General features: G+C 36.5%; 1 protein-coding gene across 1 annotated transcript in view; it reads left to right on the forward strand.

Moving 5' to 3' along the window:
* Nucleotides 1-504: 504 nt before the first annotated feature.
* The window catches only part of LOC128491855 (synaptic vesicle glycoprotein 2B-like), a 31804-nt gene continuing 14441 nt past the window's right edge, over nt 505-17867 (forward strand). The window contains exons 1-5 of the mRNA XM_053464208.1: nt 505-587; nt 8952-9693; nt 14546-14726; nt 15141-15292; nt 16616-16749. Of these exons, the coding sequence (XP_053320183.1) occupies nt 9150-9693; nt 14546-14726; nt 15141-15292; nt 16616-16749 (1011 nt within the window). The 5' untranslated portion in view covers nt 505-587; nt 8952-9149. The remainder of the gene's footprint in view (nt 588-8951; nt 9694-14545; nt 14727-15140; nt 15293-16615; nt 16750-17867) is intronic.

Raw genomic sequence — 17867 nt, forward strand, 5'->3', positions numbered from 1 at the left:
TTTTTAGAGTAAGCTTCTAAAAGTAGTTGGACATTTGGTCTTGTCTTGTTTCTTGATGGCAAGTGATTTTTACTTCAGGAAGGGCACGGTGTGGTTAAGGGCAGGTGGGAGCAGGAATATTCTCTCACCTTACCCATACACCAACCTGTGTATTAAAGCAGAAAGTCTGGAATATCATAACTTTTTAATTTAAATGCTTTAAACATTGTGAGGTAGCCACGTGAGAACTTTATTTAACAGCTTGGTGGACTGGTCAAGGGAGTTCCTCCAATTTACCAACTGGCCCATCATCCCCACTGCCTGCAAAAGTGGGACAAAATGCCAGAGTTTATGGTGGCACGTTAAAACAAAGGCTATGAGATTTTGTACAAACTAAGGATGGCTTTCTTCAACCCGTGTCAAGGCAGGTCTCACTTTCAATAACCAAAAGCACTACACAAACAACACTGAGCACAGATCCAATTCTTAGACACACTTTTTATCTGTGGGACTTTTTTGTGTTTTAAGTTTGGTTTACTGGCTTGTGGTTCATTTCTGGTCCCTCTTAGAGAGGCTGCACAGAGTAATGACTTGGGAGATGTGACAAAGTAAGGGCCTACGGCTGATGTGTTGAAGAGGGGGGTGCAGCTGGACCTCCATACCATGAGAGCAAATTTGGGATCTACATTATATGATAAGAGATATCAACCCCGCCAGCTCTACTACTCCCTTAGAGAATCTTTGTTTGGAAGGGGAGTGACGGAATGGTCTTGTATTAAGAGTTTACTTACCTATCAACTCCCCCTAACAGATAGTAAACACAAGTATACGGTGGAGTTCAGGAACTCTCAGGGGAGCCATGGCAAGCCAACAGACCAATAAAGTTAATAAATTAGTCTTGAGCTGGTACGACATTCCAGTTCGCTTAGCCAAGATCTATACATTACAGATGCTTGCTTGTACAACCCAGGGTACGTTTACCCACAGCTGGGGGGAATGTCCACTGGTGCACTTTGGACTCGAGTGTCCTATAGAGTGTAAGCTGTGGTGGAGGAGCAGTGAGCGGATTTACCGAGAAGATTCATGTTTGAGATGATTCACAACTGAGTTATCATACTAGAGCCTTTGTGTTCATTTATAGGTATGAGGACAAAAACAAAGAAAACGTTTAATTATGGAGGGGTGTTTTTGAGTTTCATGGTTTGTTGATTTCTTAAGGTTACTAAGACATGATGAGGGACAACTAACATGTTTTCTTTCTCCCTTTTTGTTTGTTTTTTTTTGCTTTGTGGAATATTGTGAATGAGGACAGAATGTTTAACACTACCGTAGTCAGTACCCAATATGGTTGTTTGGCTTCCAGCAAAGGCATCACTTAGTGATATTGGCTGCTTTGTTTCTTTTGTGGAATCAATGAAAAAAGGGAGACAGTAGGGCAGCTAATTGGGGCAATGCCCCAAAATCATTGTTGTCTTACATACTGTATTTTTAAATTTACAGCTGATTAACAACAAGTTGTATGTGGGCAAGTGTATCAATGATTCAGATTCATATCATAATAATGCATGGAACACAGGCGTTTAACATTATGACCAAGATTGTAAGCTTGCGAGCAGGGCTCTCTCCACCTAGTGTATCGGTTTGTCAATTCTCGTCTTGTCATACTTCTTGAATTTATGTATTGCATTAAGCGCAGCGTAGATTGTTGGCGCTATATCAATAAAAGATTAAAATGATCTAAGTTACCAGAGAAAGACCTGATTATTTGGATTCAAATTGGTGCAAAATTTTTATGTCGTTCTATACCAGTACAAAAATATAAAGACCTAGTTGTTACATAAAATTTTTATTTACCCTTAGGGGGGTAAAAAGGCAGCTGTGCATCAGCTGTTAATTTGTTTAACCTGGCCTCTGAAGACAATACTCCTCTAGGCTGATGCACGTCATTCACGATAACATAATAGACAGAAGAGCGTACACAATAGTGACATAGTGTGATAGCTCAAGCTTTTTTTTTTTTTTGACTTTGCTTTACTGCCACTTTCTGTCAGAGATCCAAGCATCATTTCATTAAAATATGAAGCTCATTTGCATCTTGAGTGTGCATGCTTTCATATGCCTTCAGTGAGTGATACCCTGGGCTCAGCACTTGAGTAGTTATGCACACATGCGCTAGAACCTACTGGGTCCTTTATATGTGGTTTTGAAATTTGACATTATAGGCCAAGTTTACTAAGACAGTGGCTTATGTCACATATGTCGGCTGTCCTAGCAATCAGCTTATGGGGACAGCCAGCAGCTTTGCATTTAAAGTTGAGGCCAAGATGGGGTTTCCCTATGTGTTGACATCACCCATCTTCCCATATAACATGGGTTGAACATGATTTAAGGTCATAATACCACCCACTGCGTCCCTGGAGTTGTGAAGTTGGTAAGTACGACACTATGGCATACCCCCCACATTTCAGGTGTCCAAATTGGGACACATGTTGGGCAAGAGGTAGGGAGGGGTAGGACCCATCAACAAGAGATGATATGAGGGCTTGGTTTTCCTTTCAGACAGCTTCACACAGAGTTATAATTATACTTACCAAAATGATTTCACTCAGAATTGTATAGGCTTTCTATGTGGAGAAACATTTCTTTGTAGCTGTTTTACAAATAATGACTGTGATGTCCTTCATGTCATGCCAGAGTCCCTAAAATGAGTTATTACCCATGAAGTGACCCTGCCACAATGCTTACAAGCAATTGGTACTGGAATCTACTATGCAACGGAATGAAATTGAATACTATTTAGGGCAAAGATAGGAGGAACTTCACTAAAATGAGTGATGGTATAGCCAAAATTTACAGCATGAGAATGGACTTAATAAAACACGTATAGAGAGAAATCATCATTCCATGCTATGTTTGAAATAGAGGGAACTTTAACACCTTGCTTTGTATTCTGTGTTTGTGATGTTTATATGGGGGATCAAGCATTCAGCCTTGAGCTCTGTGTTCCATTTAAAAGATGAGTAATAATTCAAGATTAAATTGTGTTCCTTTCAGAATCATCCTCCTTGCAGAATTACAAAAAAAATATATAGTTTAGCCTCAAAGAATAAGTCTTCTAGTGTGCGAATGAATTATATAGTTTGAAAACACATTTGAACTGCCAACACAGGGAACATCTACGGCAATAATCTTTGCACAATGTCATAAGAAAAGGCTGACTCGTCAAGCTGAGTGAAGGTTTATTAAAAATAAGATCATGCATTCAGCTTCTGCTCTGGAAAGCAACTGATATGGATCTGTGGTTTACTGATTAATATTTTAAAGTCAAAATATTTTCTCCCAACCAAAACATTTTTCATACAAAGATACAAGTTTGTGTGTCTATTAAATATTATATTTATATAACCTCAATTCTCTACATAAATTAAATATTTGATTTTTAAATATATATTTGTGTAATCATGGGCAAAAATAACATTTAAACAGTCTATCCTAGATTTCAAGTGTAAAGAATAATTTGTGTCTGCTGCCTCAGACCAGAATTAGACAGCATTAGCTGGCATTTACCGGTAATATATGGTTAAAAAGGATTGCTTGGTTCCCAAAAGGGTACTCACGGACTCCAAAGGATTTTCAGTGTATTGCACTAAAATGTGTTTGTCATAATGAGTACTGTAATATATATATACAGATCTTGAAAAAGGGGCAAAAAGACCGCCTGGCTTTTTATATCTTGTTATTTTGTGACTGATTCATCGCCTATACATCTTTGTGTAGAATAGATCTGGATTGGTTCTTGGTCACCTTCATTTCATAAACAATCAAGTATCAAAATTTGGCCAAAGCTCATTATTCTTGGAAGTTCTGGTCAAATCGTTCCTCGTTCTCTGATCTCGATGTAGCAGTATACTATTTTAGCACTGCTCCTTGTACTGTCAGATAAACCCTGCCAGTGTGTAAGTCTGGAGTTTGATGCTCTATTTGAGACCTACTTATCTTTCAAAGCTGATCCACTTTAAGGTGACTCATAAAGGTTGGTCTGGGTGAATCACACTTATTCAGTAGATTTGGCTGGGAACAGATTATCACTGCAAAACTTTTAATGAGAAGTGTAAATGTAAATCAGTTACCCTGGCAGCTAAGAAAATGAGGCATCCTTGACAAGCCACAACCTCTGTGCATTAGAAATTCATGCATGATTAGCTAGCAAGGCAATTATGAATAATGGAAACAGTGATGCAAATATCTTTTTTGATTAATTAAACAGGAATAATGTCATTTTGAATCTAAGATTGTATTAAAAACATGATGGTTAATGTTTGCCAATTGGATATTCAGTGTAATTCATTTTCCTCATCAGTTAATTTACTTATAATATCTTTTAGCCCTGTTTAGTAGCATAAAGAAGCCAAACAAAGAGACTATGTTGGATAGCCGAGTCATGGTGCCACTCTATGGTATCCTGATTAACTATTTTTGTCATTAAATCACATTTATTTCATATTGAACATACTATAGGTACTTCTATGAGACTGCCCCAAATCAACAGGACAGTTGGCATGTATACCCTGATTTTCACTGTTAGGGACTTGCAAGTCTAAGTTAAAAAATAACAAGAAATCACATTTTTGTAAAAAGGTCTACTTTAGACTATCCTAGATACTGAATAACTCAAACCCTTTAACCAGCATAATAGGATCTAGCTTTTTTTTTTGCAGATTAACAAATAATGCTCAAATTACTTTGATACGTGGCAGAATGTATCTTATTCATGCTGCGGAGATGCTGATGGGTTAAACATAGAGCTCTCACATTGCTCTGCTATTCATAAATGTTGTGATCGTATGGTTGTGTGTGTTTCCATACAGACTAACACTAGTAAAAAATATGTTAGGTTTGTGAGCGAAGCATTGGCCCCTGCAAGTTTATGTAAAAAACTTTAATTACTTTCAGATCCTCATCAACACGGCACATTTGATATTCTTTTATTATTGTTTTTTCCCCATTTAGTGCTGGACATGTTGAAATACAGTCTGCACTCATCAGTTACCATAACATCAACTGATCTCAACTGAACTTATTTCCAAGTGATGATAATTGAGATCAGAGACCAGCTGCTCTCATTAGTAAGCCGAGTCAGTTCCAGATTGGAAGATGGGTCTCTCAGAACATAGTGTAGCGCTAATTGGGACGCGATGCCTATTAAGAATGTTCAAGAACATTGAATACAAATACCACAAGCAGGCTGGTGGATTATTTAATCAATTGCCTCCTTACAGATATATCTTAGCAACACTGTGTCATCTGTGTCACTTGTCTGACTTGGGTGAGCTGATTGCCTCTTGAACTGTGGATATAAAATACATCTTCCAGGGCAGCAATAATTGTAATGCAGGACACAAGTATACACGGCATTAATATCTCTTGTCCGTATTTTATACTTTTTTAACATAATTAAAAAACACATTATCAATGCAGATTTCTTGAGTACAGAACCAGTTAAAGGAAGTTTAGAACATTCCAAAATGCAATAAAGGTCCAGGTCCAAGGCTTTAACTAAACTGTGACCTACTCATAGTGATTTATGTAACTGATTAAGTCATTAAGAAGAAGAAAAATATATCTTTATTATAAAATATTGATAAATCAATGTTAAAAATATTAGATAAATGCAAATATTTGTACTAATGTATACACACATTTTTTTTCAAGAAAAAAAAGGAGAATAGGAAAAAAGAGGGACAAATGTTTTTTTGGAACTAAATAAGAGCTTTCCTTACCGAAAAGGGACACTTGGTGACGTATGATAATGTCATAGAATTGTATATATAATGTGTAATATAGATTAAATGCATACAGAAAGAAATATGTCTGTTCATTATTTCATGCTGTACCAATTCTGTGAGTGCTCCATGCATATGTTTTACTCTTCTTTATTTAAATAATATCAGCAGATATAAAACAAATGCTTGAATCTGTATTGGTAAACGGATCTAGACTTCATTTGGTGTCTCCCCATACAAACCGAAGGCTGTAACTACACATATAGGAAAGGCTGGTGACAGAATATATACATATTTTATAAAGGCAAACATGTTGAAAGCATCAGTGGGGTATAATTTCCATCTAACAATGTCTGTTCCTGACGATAATGGGCTAATTAGAGGGTGACGTTGGTTAAACTAGCTCATTTGTTCCGAGACATACTGTAAATGATATCCTCCCATGTAGAAATGGTAGACGTTCTAGAGGACTGAAAAATATAAATGACTATTCTTCCACACATTTTCTGTCCCACTGTGACACAACAATCTTGTGTCATTCTGGAAAAAGTAGGATCATTTCTTAACTGTCAGCCATAATACTGACGAGGATAGCCCCAGGATAGACTCAGTATGATAAGGTCATCATCAGTGGTGAACTGGATTGGATTGTAAGTGACCAATTAAACACACTACTAGTTTCAATCATAATCAATATATGATTGGTGTTTTATTTCAATTAAAATCATATTTTTGTTATTGACTTGGATTCTCATGGCTGTTTTTTTGGTAATTGCATTCAATCTTACTGTGACAGTAGTATAATTTACCATATTGGACAATAAAAGTTATACCACCGAGATGTATATGAAGATCAGGATTTCTTATCAAGATGTTATGTAAAATATATACTATATGGGCATACCTTGGCATACAGTAGATAATGTACACCTAGCAGTTACATACGGCAAATACTGTTTGTCCTGCCGCTATGTCAAAGTACCCTTTCCCGTTTTACTGGATCTTACGGCTGTATTGATGTAGCTAAATCGGTGTCACTGCATAACCCACTGGGACTCTCCTGTATAGCCCACTCTGGACACCATTGATGAGGCAGTGACCAGACCTCTGGGTTAAGCACCCCTCTCACCATTTAGTTATTCATTGTCTGTGTATCGTTCTTGTGTAAGTAGAAGAATGACCCTACTAATAAAACAAAGACTTCATGCTGAATGTGGGATGGTCCCCATTTTCAAATTATGGTTTCCAATTGAAAAGTTTCCCTGAAATATTTCACTGTTTTCTTTTGTAAAATTGAAACCAGACTTTAAACCTAATATTGACTACCGGGAAAAAAAGGCGCAGCCCTGTTGAGCTCATGTATGGAAAGAAATAGACAAGTTAGCTGTACATTCTCTGGGTTTTCAACACAAGTTCTTGGATATCCTTTTCTAAATGTAAAAGCATCTAGTGGAGCCTGGTTACAAACAATCACTGACACAAATCAGAGCAGAGCCAGAGACATGGCCACCTGCCTCACCATCCAAAGATGGTTTAATTGCACCTCCCCCACACATTAATAAGGTTTTGGTAGCAGTATAAACTGCTTTGTGTGCCCACTATGTAGGAGGTGAGAGTAGGTTCTCACCCTATTGAGAGTGTGCCTTGACATGGCGGGTGAGCTTAATTATGCTTTGGCCAATTCATATAACCAAAACCTCTCATTTATATTATGTTTATATATTTGTTGCCAACTTTATTAGGGTAAGAAGCGCAGACAGTTTTTGTTTTTTGTCACCATCCAAAGAGCCAGCACTCATCTGCAGAGTGTCACAAGGTGACAACATGGAACAGCACAGCCCCCTGATTTTAAAGCTCCCTGAGCTAATTATGGGAAATTGGAGGAGCTCCCTCACTGGCCTCATGTAAGAGGGACAGTGGGGCAGATATTTTGACTGTCCTGCAAAACCTCGAGACACTTGGGAGGCATGCTGTGAATGTTTAAAAATGATTTCGTTTCAGAGAGAAAGTCATCATGGTTGCTGGTGATGTGCATATGTTTTGTACATTTTCTATTGATTGCATAAAAAGTAAACGAATGATTGTTCCACAGTGCAATGCAAAATAAAATTAACATAGCTATTTTAAGCAAGCCTTTCTTATTTCCATTTTGAGATGCAGATGAAACTATTTAAAAATGCAGTCTGTGCATCACTAAAATTACTTTGTATTATATTTGGCATGTATCTAACTCTATAAAATCATGGGGGAGGGGGGACTGAAAATATTGCAAATGTTCTATTCTTCATAAAAGACAGACACTTGTAATTACCATTCCTGCTGATCTGAGATAGATCATCAGTGTCTGAATGACCTCCAATTAAAAAAGACCATATGCAAATGGATATTTTTTAGCTATGGCTTTCCTTGTTGCCCCGTTATGCAAATATCCAAACACAATATAATTAGAAATTATATTAATTGCTAGCTATACATTGATGTTATAGCTGGAAGTGAGTGAGGTTAAGATAGAGTGATAAAGCCACAGCTAAATAGTTCTATGTGAACCCTAAACAGATTGGTCTTGAGAATTTGATTCAGGGGAGGGCTGGTAGCAGCCGAAGGGACATTCACAAAAAGGAAATGCATAGACACCCACCAGGGGAACATAGAAAGGGTCATCAAATGCTGTCTGAAATCCTTATTACACCTGGCACCTCGGTGGATACATGAAAACAAGACAATGTAAGGTAGGGGCCAGACATTTTAAACTCAGAGCAGCCCTATGGTCAATTGTGCCCCATGCACCCCTTGCCAGTGCCCCCCTGATTTGATTAGTAGCTTTTGTCTTTGTTTGACATCATGGGATGGTGACTGACATCATTACATCTATTTTAGGAATTGTTCATGGTTGGAAAACATGAAAAGCACATGAACCTATGTTAGACACAAGCCTCATACATACTAACAGAGACTTTGCGACTGAATTATAATATAGTTACACAACTTATATTTAGGCTAGTCATTTGACAATGTACTGGAATGAAGTGTGGATATTTTTCTGCATGAAATTTCATAATACTTTGGCCAGATGGCCTCAGTAGGATTAATGAACTACGAATGTTACAAATCAAACAAAATCAGGGAGATGTATTCATGTTGTATATAATAGTTGCAGCAACAATAAACATGTTTTTTTTTTATTTCTAGGACAGTAACCCTCAACAAGATGAACCAGAAATCTAGTAGCCTACTTTCCCGCTGAACAGAAAATCGTGTGACTTCTATTTATCTATACATTACAACTATTTCTACCAGCAGACAAGAAAGCATTGAAAGGGACTAACAACAAGGAATACCTACTTTAACAACCTGTTAAGACCTATAATAAGTGAATCATTGTAGAAGATGGATGATAATTACAGAAACAACTCACAATTTTACCAAGGAGCTCGGGACATAGCCAAAGAAGTAAAAAGGCAAACTAGCCGCCAAGCCATGGATGATTACTCAAGGTATCAAGATAACACATATGAAGGTTACTCAGCTAATGACAGTTACTACAACAGCGGAGAAAATGCCCATCAAGATGAAGATGCCCAGAGTGATGCCACAGAAGGCCATGATGAAGATGATGAGATATATGAAGGGGAGTATCAGGGTATCCCTCACCCTGATGACATACACGCCCAACATAAAGACACTTCACTTAGAGATGAGTTTAAAGACCAGGCCGACCTTATGGCAGAGAGATCGGAGGATGCAGAACAGTTTGCCTATGAATATGAGAACATCATACAGGAATGTGGCCATGGACGTTTCCAGTGGACTCTCTTCTTTGTATTAGGCCTTGCATTGATGGCAGATGGAGTGGAAGTGTTTGTTGTAGGGTTTGTCCTTCCAAGTGCAGAGAAAGACATGTGTCTATCACGCTCAAACAAAGGGATGTTAGGTATGTATGGAAGCTATCGTTTTAATTATTTATATTTTTTAAACAGTTGTACTTAACATTTGTACTGCAGGGATATTCTTACCAGGACATTAATATAGTATATTAATTTATTCAACAAAGTTATTTATAAGAATGCAACATGTTCATGTATTTTATAATATAAAGGCAGTTTCATGTACAAATGAATAATGTGTTTCGTATTTCCCTATATATGAAAAAGTTCTTAAGGTGTGCATTGTACAGATGGAAACCATGTCTTCGAAAATTACTTTGTTTTAATTAATGTGACCCATTAGCATCATTTTATATGTATTACTCCCTGTTGTTCGAGAAAGTATTATTGTTATTATTTTCATTGGCACACACAAGCACAATTTTACAATCAGTTTCCCTTTTAGTATCAAAATCTTAGTGTCCCTATATCATGAAAATAAGGCCACTTTTTTATATGTCATATAACATTATATGTCTTGGGGATGAAATCTGATTTGTATTACATTTGATAAAGAATCATTAATGATCTGGGATGGACTAATCAATGAGTCATTTAATCTCTGACAAAATGCGTCACGCTAGTGGGGGTCTGGCCACCTAGACATCGGCAGGCACCTGTAGAGCTGCAATACATTTTCACTTTGCTCCTGGACACACAATGCAAAAATATACATAGTCTTCCTCAAGTTGACATGTATATATAGTCCATACTATATGCCATAGTATATATAAATTCATATTTTGTAGCACTGTTCAGGGCTTACAGCAATGTTAAAACAACTCCACATGGTATAAAATGAGCTCTTATATTTCTTTTTATACCAAAATACAGTTTGTAATCAGAGATCAATTAGGGCATACCTCCCAACAGTCCTGAATTTGCTGGGACAGTTTTATTTTTATTTCTTTTTAGTCCTGTCCCGTCAAATTCAGGTCTGACACACACAGCCTAAACGCTGATAAATGAGCTCCAGACACCCTGGGACTGAGGGGGTGGGGCCTAAAGTAGGTGGAGTCATGCAGCACTGCAAAACCCCACCTACTTTATGCTCCTCTCCCTTCATGTCCCGTGGCACCTGGAGCAAAAGCTGGCTTGCATGTCGGGGTTAATTAAGAATTTCACACATTTTTCAGCTCTCCCTATGTTTTTTTTAAAAAAATCTGACTCTTGTAAATCACAGAATATTCTAGGATAGAATATCAGATTGTTAATGATTACACAATACCCTGAAAATAGATCTACAAATTACCTGTCATCTGTTATCTACAGCCAACTTCTAAAAATAAAATAAGCGCAGAGAAAAAAGGTCTAAAACGGAGGAGGATATTAATTTAAAACACAAACTTACAACTTTGATTTCAATACATAAATAAATGCTATCCACAATGCTCCCAGTGAATGAAATTGGTTTCAGTCCTACATGACCCAATAGGAAATATTACAACAATATATAATCAAAACAATTTTAAAGATTCATTTTAGTTTTCAGTTAAATATAATTAGCTGTACAAGTGCAACATAGATTCCTCATAAAGCCATATTTTCTGAAATTCATGTTAATCAATATTTTGTTCTTTAGTTTACATGTCATCATTATTTTCAATTCTTGTGTTTTATAATAGCTTTTTATAATATTTCCCTTGAAAATGTTACAGGACAATAAGGTATAATATCATACATATTATAGCTTAACAGAGGCTGAGTTTTTTCTTTTTCCAGAAGAAGGCTAAAATTAGACAAGGCTCAAAATGAATTGAGTTTAATTAATTTTCTGATGCAAAATGACAAGATAGTATTTAATGAAATTATTCAATTGCTACTATATGACATTTTTTCTCATGAAAACGTCAATTCTATCAACTCCAGCTCGCTGTACAATTTTGTGTGGGGGCGACACAGTAAATCTTTGTCATTTGTTTCTGTCGCTGGCAATCTGTCAAATTAGGTCAGGCACAAAAATACTTGGGAGCTCTCTTGGTTTCACTCGGAGACTCCGGCTGAAGCGCTGCTTCTTCGGGTCACCAAGGGGAAACTGCAGGTCACAGGAGCGGCGTCGCAGCGTCGCAGCATTGCAGCGACGTCAACAGATAGCCCATCTGCATCTTGAGTAGGTATGGGCAGATAGAAAGAATGCTCGCCATTATCTAGCACTTTTCAGCTACATTAATTCACAACCATATGATCCAATGGCACGTTATAAGTAAAATACACACGTTCCCGAATAGTTGCAGTTTCAAAACGTTGTTTGTTTATTTTTAATGAGTTTCAGGTCAAGGACTGATTAAGACCTGAGTCTTACATGAGGGAAAATGGACAGACTAGATGGGCTGGGTGGTTCTTATCTGTTATCAAAGTCTATGTTTCTAAGTTGTCATAATTCAAAAAGTCATACAATGTAGATAACTTACAAAAAATGTTAGGGCATTGCCACATTGTCTTCTGCCAAAGGCATATTGTGGATTAACTAAAATGCAGTAGGATTTTTTTGTATTAAATGTATTTTAATAGCCCTATACAATTGAAGCAGGGAATAAATGATTTGCTTGCTTGTGGCTTTCATGTCCTGATACTATCATCACATGGGTAGAGCATTAGCTCAGAAGACAGGGCCGAGTCAAGTTTTCCACCATCTAACCATTTGGTAGACTAGGTAACCTGACGTGGGACTCCTTTCAGATACTGTCTCATTAAAGGAGTAAAGAACAAACATAAAGTATTTAATAATAAAAGAAAAAATGCATATTCAATTAACGTGAATACTTGAATATGTGTTCTTTAAAATGAAAAAATTAAAAGACTTCCCTATGCTCCCTCATAGTCTGATGATTCTCACTACTGATTGACTGCATATGTGTCTTGTTAGAACAACAAGCATCCTTTACAGTTTTTTTATAAAGAGAGACATATACTGTTCAGGCTTTCTAGATGAGATCACAGATATAGGAGCTGCAATATTTTCTTCATTCACACATTATTCCATGGATGAAAACAAACCTGAGAAGGTTTTTTTTTCTATCGCACATATAATAAAATAACCTGCAAATTACTTTTACTGTTCACTGCAGCTTACATTTTGAATTTAGTAAATAGATAATTTGACAATCTCGTAAATCGTTTGCTATTCAGATTCCTCATAAATGATAAAGTTCATATATTTGTATTTTTTAAAATGCATTCTGTGAGTTCCATCATATTATTTCAGTGACGGCTAAAATGATCCTCAGTATAGACTGCTTGGTGTCATGTATGTACTGTCAACGATTTGTGAGATTCTTTCTCACTGTCCTTTCTGATGTAACGCTCTGTTTCTTGGTAAGTTTTATCATCCATTTGGACAGACAAAAAGAGAAAAACCCTGTGCAGAGATCTTTGAAATCTTTGTAGGAAGCCCAAAATTATGAAAATGATGCACAGCTGTTTTTAAAAAATGTTGTCATCTGGGAGTTGCATTATTACAGCCGCTGATTACTGGCAGTTGTTAGGAAATACAGATGGTCATGTCAGTTTAATTGGACAATTTCCTAATAATTAATATAATAATGGAGCATGAATTCCATATGAATTATGTCTTCAGAGGAACGTGCTCTTCTGCAAATTATGGAATGATTCCTACATAATAAATAATATTTGAAATACTGTTCCCAAAAGAAAAAAATATATAGGAATAAGAAAACACCATCAAAGGCTTACTACAGTATAGCTTTGTGTTGGATGTCACAACGTGACGTAAATTGAGTTTACTTTTGAGGAACCCTGAAGCATAGCATTGTTTATATATTCCAGGTAAACTGTAGACAAATCCAAATGTTTGAACATCATTTCGTGATTCAGTCCTTTTGTTTGGGAGAAATTTACAGTAATGTTCGCAACTGGGAGATGCATCGCTCTACTAAAAGGGGTTTTTGTACAACAATAAAAAAAAGTCACCCAAATGTGTGGTTGTGAGGGCATAAGCCTGGGATTTATATTTTTATGCTGACATACTATGCACAGTTACGTTATCCAAAACAAATAGAATTTTTTTTGTATCTCAAGCCATGCTGGGTGGGAAACGTTGATGTACAGCAACCATTGGCTGGATGCTCATAAAATAAACCAAGTTGTCAGCTTCTTTTGGCCTACAAGCCACAAGACCACCTACTAGATTCAGTGGCATCACTCAGTACTGGGAAGTACCCCCAGAAAAAGAGTACCCTCTGCATCACTTCATGGTTCTTTTGGAGATATCAAGATTTACAGAAGACTCCAGTCATAATCCATACACGCAACCGAACAGTATGTCCAACGGGTAGCTTTTGTGATTTCTACATAAGCTGTATGTACGCCAAGCATTAAGGAAATTACAGTTCCAAACGGTTTGAGCCATGGACACGTGGAATGAATATTTAAAATGCCCCAAAAATCTCTTATTACCAACTATAATATTCTAAAAATATTTTGTGGAGAAAAAAAAATGAATAGCTTAAAGTGTGGAAAATTATGTTTATACTGAGACGTAAGTACAAAACAGCTGGTGCACACAAAGCCTTCCCAAACATGCCTATTAAATTGTACTGTTCCAAGTAGACCAAAATTCACTCATAACTATAAATAAATACTGTAACACCTACTTGGGGAACTAATAAGAAAGAAACAATATACTGTTCACCCACTCAGTGTATATTTTATTTGAAATAGTATGCATGGAAAATCATGTACTTCTGGAATCTCATTTGTGTCTTGATTGTCAGTTCTGGTATACATGTATAGAAATAATAAAATATGATCTTCTCCCTGTGCAATGTAACAATGAGCATTGTATTCTTCAAGGGAACAGCACACCACGTAACATCCTTTCATTTGTCTACATACCGGCAGGTTTAATAGTGTACCTTGGGATGATGCTTGGAGCATTTGTGTGGGGTGGTCTGGCAGATAAACTCGGAAGAAAAAAATGTCTTGTCATCTCACTCATCATCAATGCAGCCTTTTCATCCATCTCCTCCTTTGTGCAAGGTTATGGACTGTTTCTCTTCTGCCGCCTTATATCTGGGTTTGGGTAAGTATTTAGCTTGTAAGCCAATGACATTACATATGACATCACATACTTTATAACCTTTAGCATGTGTTGCTTATTAGACAACCACAAGAACTATGTTTACTAAATAGACATTTGTGATTTGTGTAAGTCAACATTTTTATGTGATGCCCTACTTTTAATGCCCTGTTTACCCACTGTACAGTACTTTGCAATATAAAGTAATATTAATACATATTAAATATATTTACTTATTTAATATGCTAGTATGCTATTTCTTATTTGCAACGTTATTCATTAAAATATTAACAATGTTTCTTATAACATTAATAAAATGTGATTTTTGTTCGTTTTGGTTATGTGTAACAACACACCTAAACCCATGAGCATTTCCCCTGTGGTTTATAGCTCTTTGCTTTTTTTGTTTTTGTGCAGCATTGGGGGGTCCCTTCCCATCGTGTTTGCCTATTTCTCAGAATTTTTAGCTCGTGAGAAAAGGGGGGAACACTTGAGTTGGCTCTGTATGTTTTGGATGATTGGAGGAATCTATGCATCAGCAATGGCTTGGAGCATCATCCCACACTATGGTAAGACACTTTTAAGCTCTCAGATGTTATCCTGTTAACTTCAGAATTGTTAACTCCAATGCTATAGGTCCCGTACTGTGTTACTCTAAGAAGAAGGGATTAGTCCAAAATTGCTTAAGTGTTGAGAACCAAGAATGCCAAAAGAATAAATGAATTGGTAGAATGTAATCACTGTAGAGAGAATGAGAACCACACAAAAGTTGTATCCCAGACACAAACAAATTAGAGGATGTGGAACAACAATATGGCCACCTGCTTCAAATACATATAGATCAAGATTGGCTAGCAGCAATATTTGACAAAAAGCCACCCTTGCCTGCAGGTGACTATAGTATCAGTAGGTTGTTTGAGGAGGTCAAGGATTTATTGGTGAGTAAGAAGAGGTGGTGCAAGCAAATGGCTTGCATGCTTGTTAGGACCACAGTAGCAGAGGGCTTCCATATATTCAGCATCTAAATTTATTACTTAGTGGTTAAGGTGGGCCAGGACTGGACTAAGGATTAAAATTGTCCAAAGTGTGGTACAGAAGAAAAACTGCTTCACAACTGAGATTGAAGAAATATAACCAACCAGTACAAAAACAGGGTATAGCTAGTGTGAGCTTCCCACTACAAGTAGACATTGACCTGACATTATGTGATTCTTAAAATCATTGTCTCACAGTTTTTCTTTAGTCCCATAATCAGAGAATAACTGGGTTGTTTTGGAGGGTCTCTAATTGATACTATCCTACCTGTTTATAGGATGAAAGGCAGATTGTACTCTAAAAGGTCATATTTTATTTGCATAGTTACTCAGGCAAGCATCATGGTCTGAAATGGGTTGAATTTCAGCCATGAGCTGTTACCGTAATTTAATTAATTACCTTATACTACATTAGACTATCCCATCCAGATATTGTATACATGCCCAACTTGGGTCACATCTGAAAAAGAAAGTTGGCCCTTTAGCTATATCAGGGATGTATTATATTTAGTACTGTCATTTTGAGAGATTTTCTACACATAGATACATGAAGTAGTCTCCTCAACACATTCCATGAGCATTGCACAAAATATATTTAGCCAATTAATCCCACTTAAACATATTTCAAACTGGGAAAATGAGAAACAGATTTGGCTCATACTCATTAAAACTGGAAATAAAGTCGGTTTGTATTTGTATGGTTTATTTTATGTTTGTTCTCACAGGCTTCTGTGCACATGTCAGAGCTAATATTTATAGAAAGTTAAACTGTGACATAAATGTTGAGTCTATATATGATAGCTAAAGCCAAAAGCATTGGCTACAAACACTGTGTCATAAATTATATATTTTTTTTAGGATGGGGCTTCAGTATGGGGACAAACTACCATTTCCACAGCTGGAGAGTGTTTGTCATTATTTGTGTCCTTCCGTGTACAGCTTCTATCATTGCAATGAAGTTTATGCCAGAAAGTCCACGCTTCCTACTTGAGGTGAGAAGAAACCCTTAAATTACCCAATATTTAGAATATAAAATGAAGTAAATATGGTAAAAAGATATGGTGATCCAAGGCACATGTACTGTAAACTTCTACAAAATATGCTCTATTTCAATACAGACTTAGTAGAAGTCAGCATGGTTTTGTGAAAGACAAGTCTTTTCAAACAGACCTAATAGCATTCTATGAAGATGTCAATAAAAAACATTAATCTAGGAGTGGCTGTTAACCCCTTAAGGACCGGGCTCATTTTTCATTTTGTACCCTGTGGGACCGCAGCTGTTTTGACACTTTTGTGGTGCTTGTGTTCAGCTGTAATTTTCTCCTCACCCATTTAGTGTACCCACATAAGTTATATATTGTTTTTTTCAGGACAAGATGGGCTTTCTTCGGATACCATTATTTTGATCGTATCATCTTATTTACTATAAAAAAAAATAAAAAAAACATGGTGAAAAATTGAAAAAAAACACATTTTATGACTTTTATTTGAAAAATCTTTTACTCACCTAAAAAAGCAAGTAAAAAAACTAGCTAAATAGATTCTACTACTTGTCCTGAGTTTAGAAATACCCAATGTTTTTATGTTTTTTGCTGTTTTTTGTAAGTTATAGGGCAATAAGTACAAGCAGCGTTTTATGATTTCCAAATCTTTTTTTAACAAATCTGGTCATTCTGCCTCCCTAGACACCCCAGGGTATTCCAAATGCTGTTATTTTAACCCTTTCCATGCACCAATTATAGAACTACACTTTGTCAAACTTTGTAATAGTAATTTTTTTTATTTTTTTTTTCACACAAATTGTACTTTAGTTATAGATATACAGGTCCTGATATATGTCACTGTAAAACAACCCCCCAATATGTGTTCAGGAACATCTCCTGAGTACAGCGATACCCCACATGCATGGGTTTGTCAGATTGTTTGGCTGGTAAAAGGCTACTTTTGGGGCATGCGTAATCCAGGTGGTCATTTGGTCAGTCTGCCTCCATCTCCTCTTTGGAATATCTTTGAAGCGGGTTAACTCAATTTAACCCATTCAAACCATATATTTTTGAAAACTAGACACCCCAGGGTATTCCAAATGCTGTTATTTTAACCCTTTCCATGC

This window comes from Spea bombifrons, chromosome 4 (assembly GCF_027358695.1).
Source record: "Spea bombifrons isolate aSpeBom1 chromosome 4, aSpeBom1.2.pri, whole genome shotgun sequence".
NCBI classification, from domain to species: Eukaryota; Metazoa; Chordata; class Amphibia; order Anura; family Pelobatidae; genus Spea; species Spea bombifrons.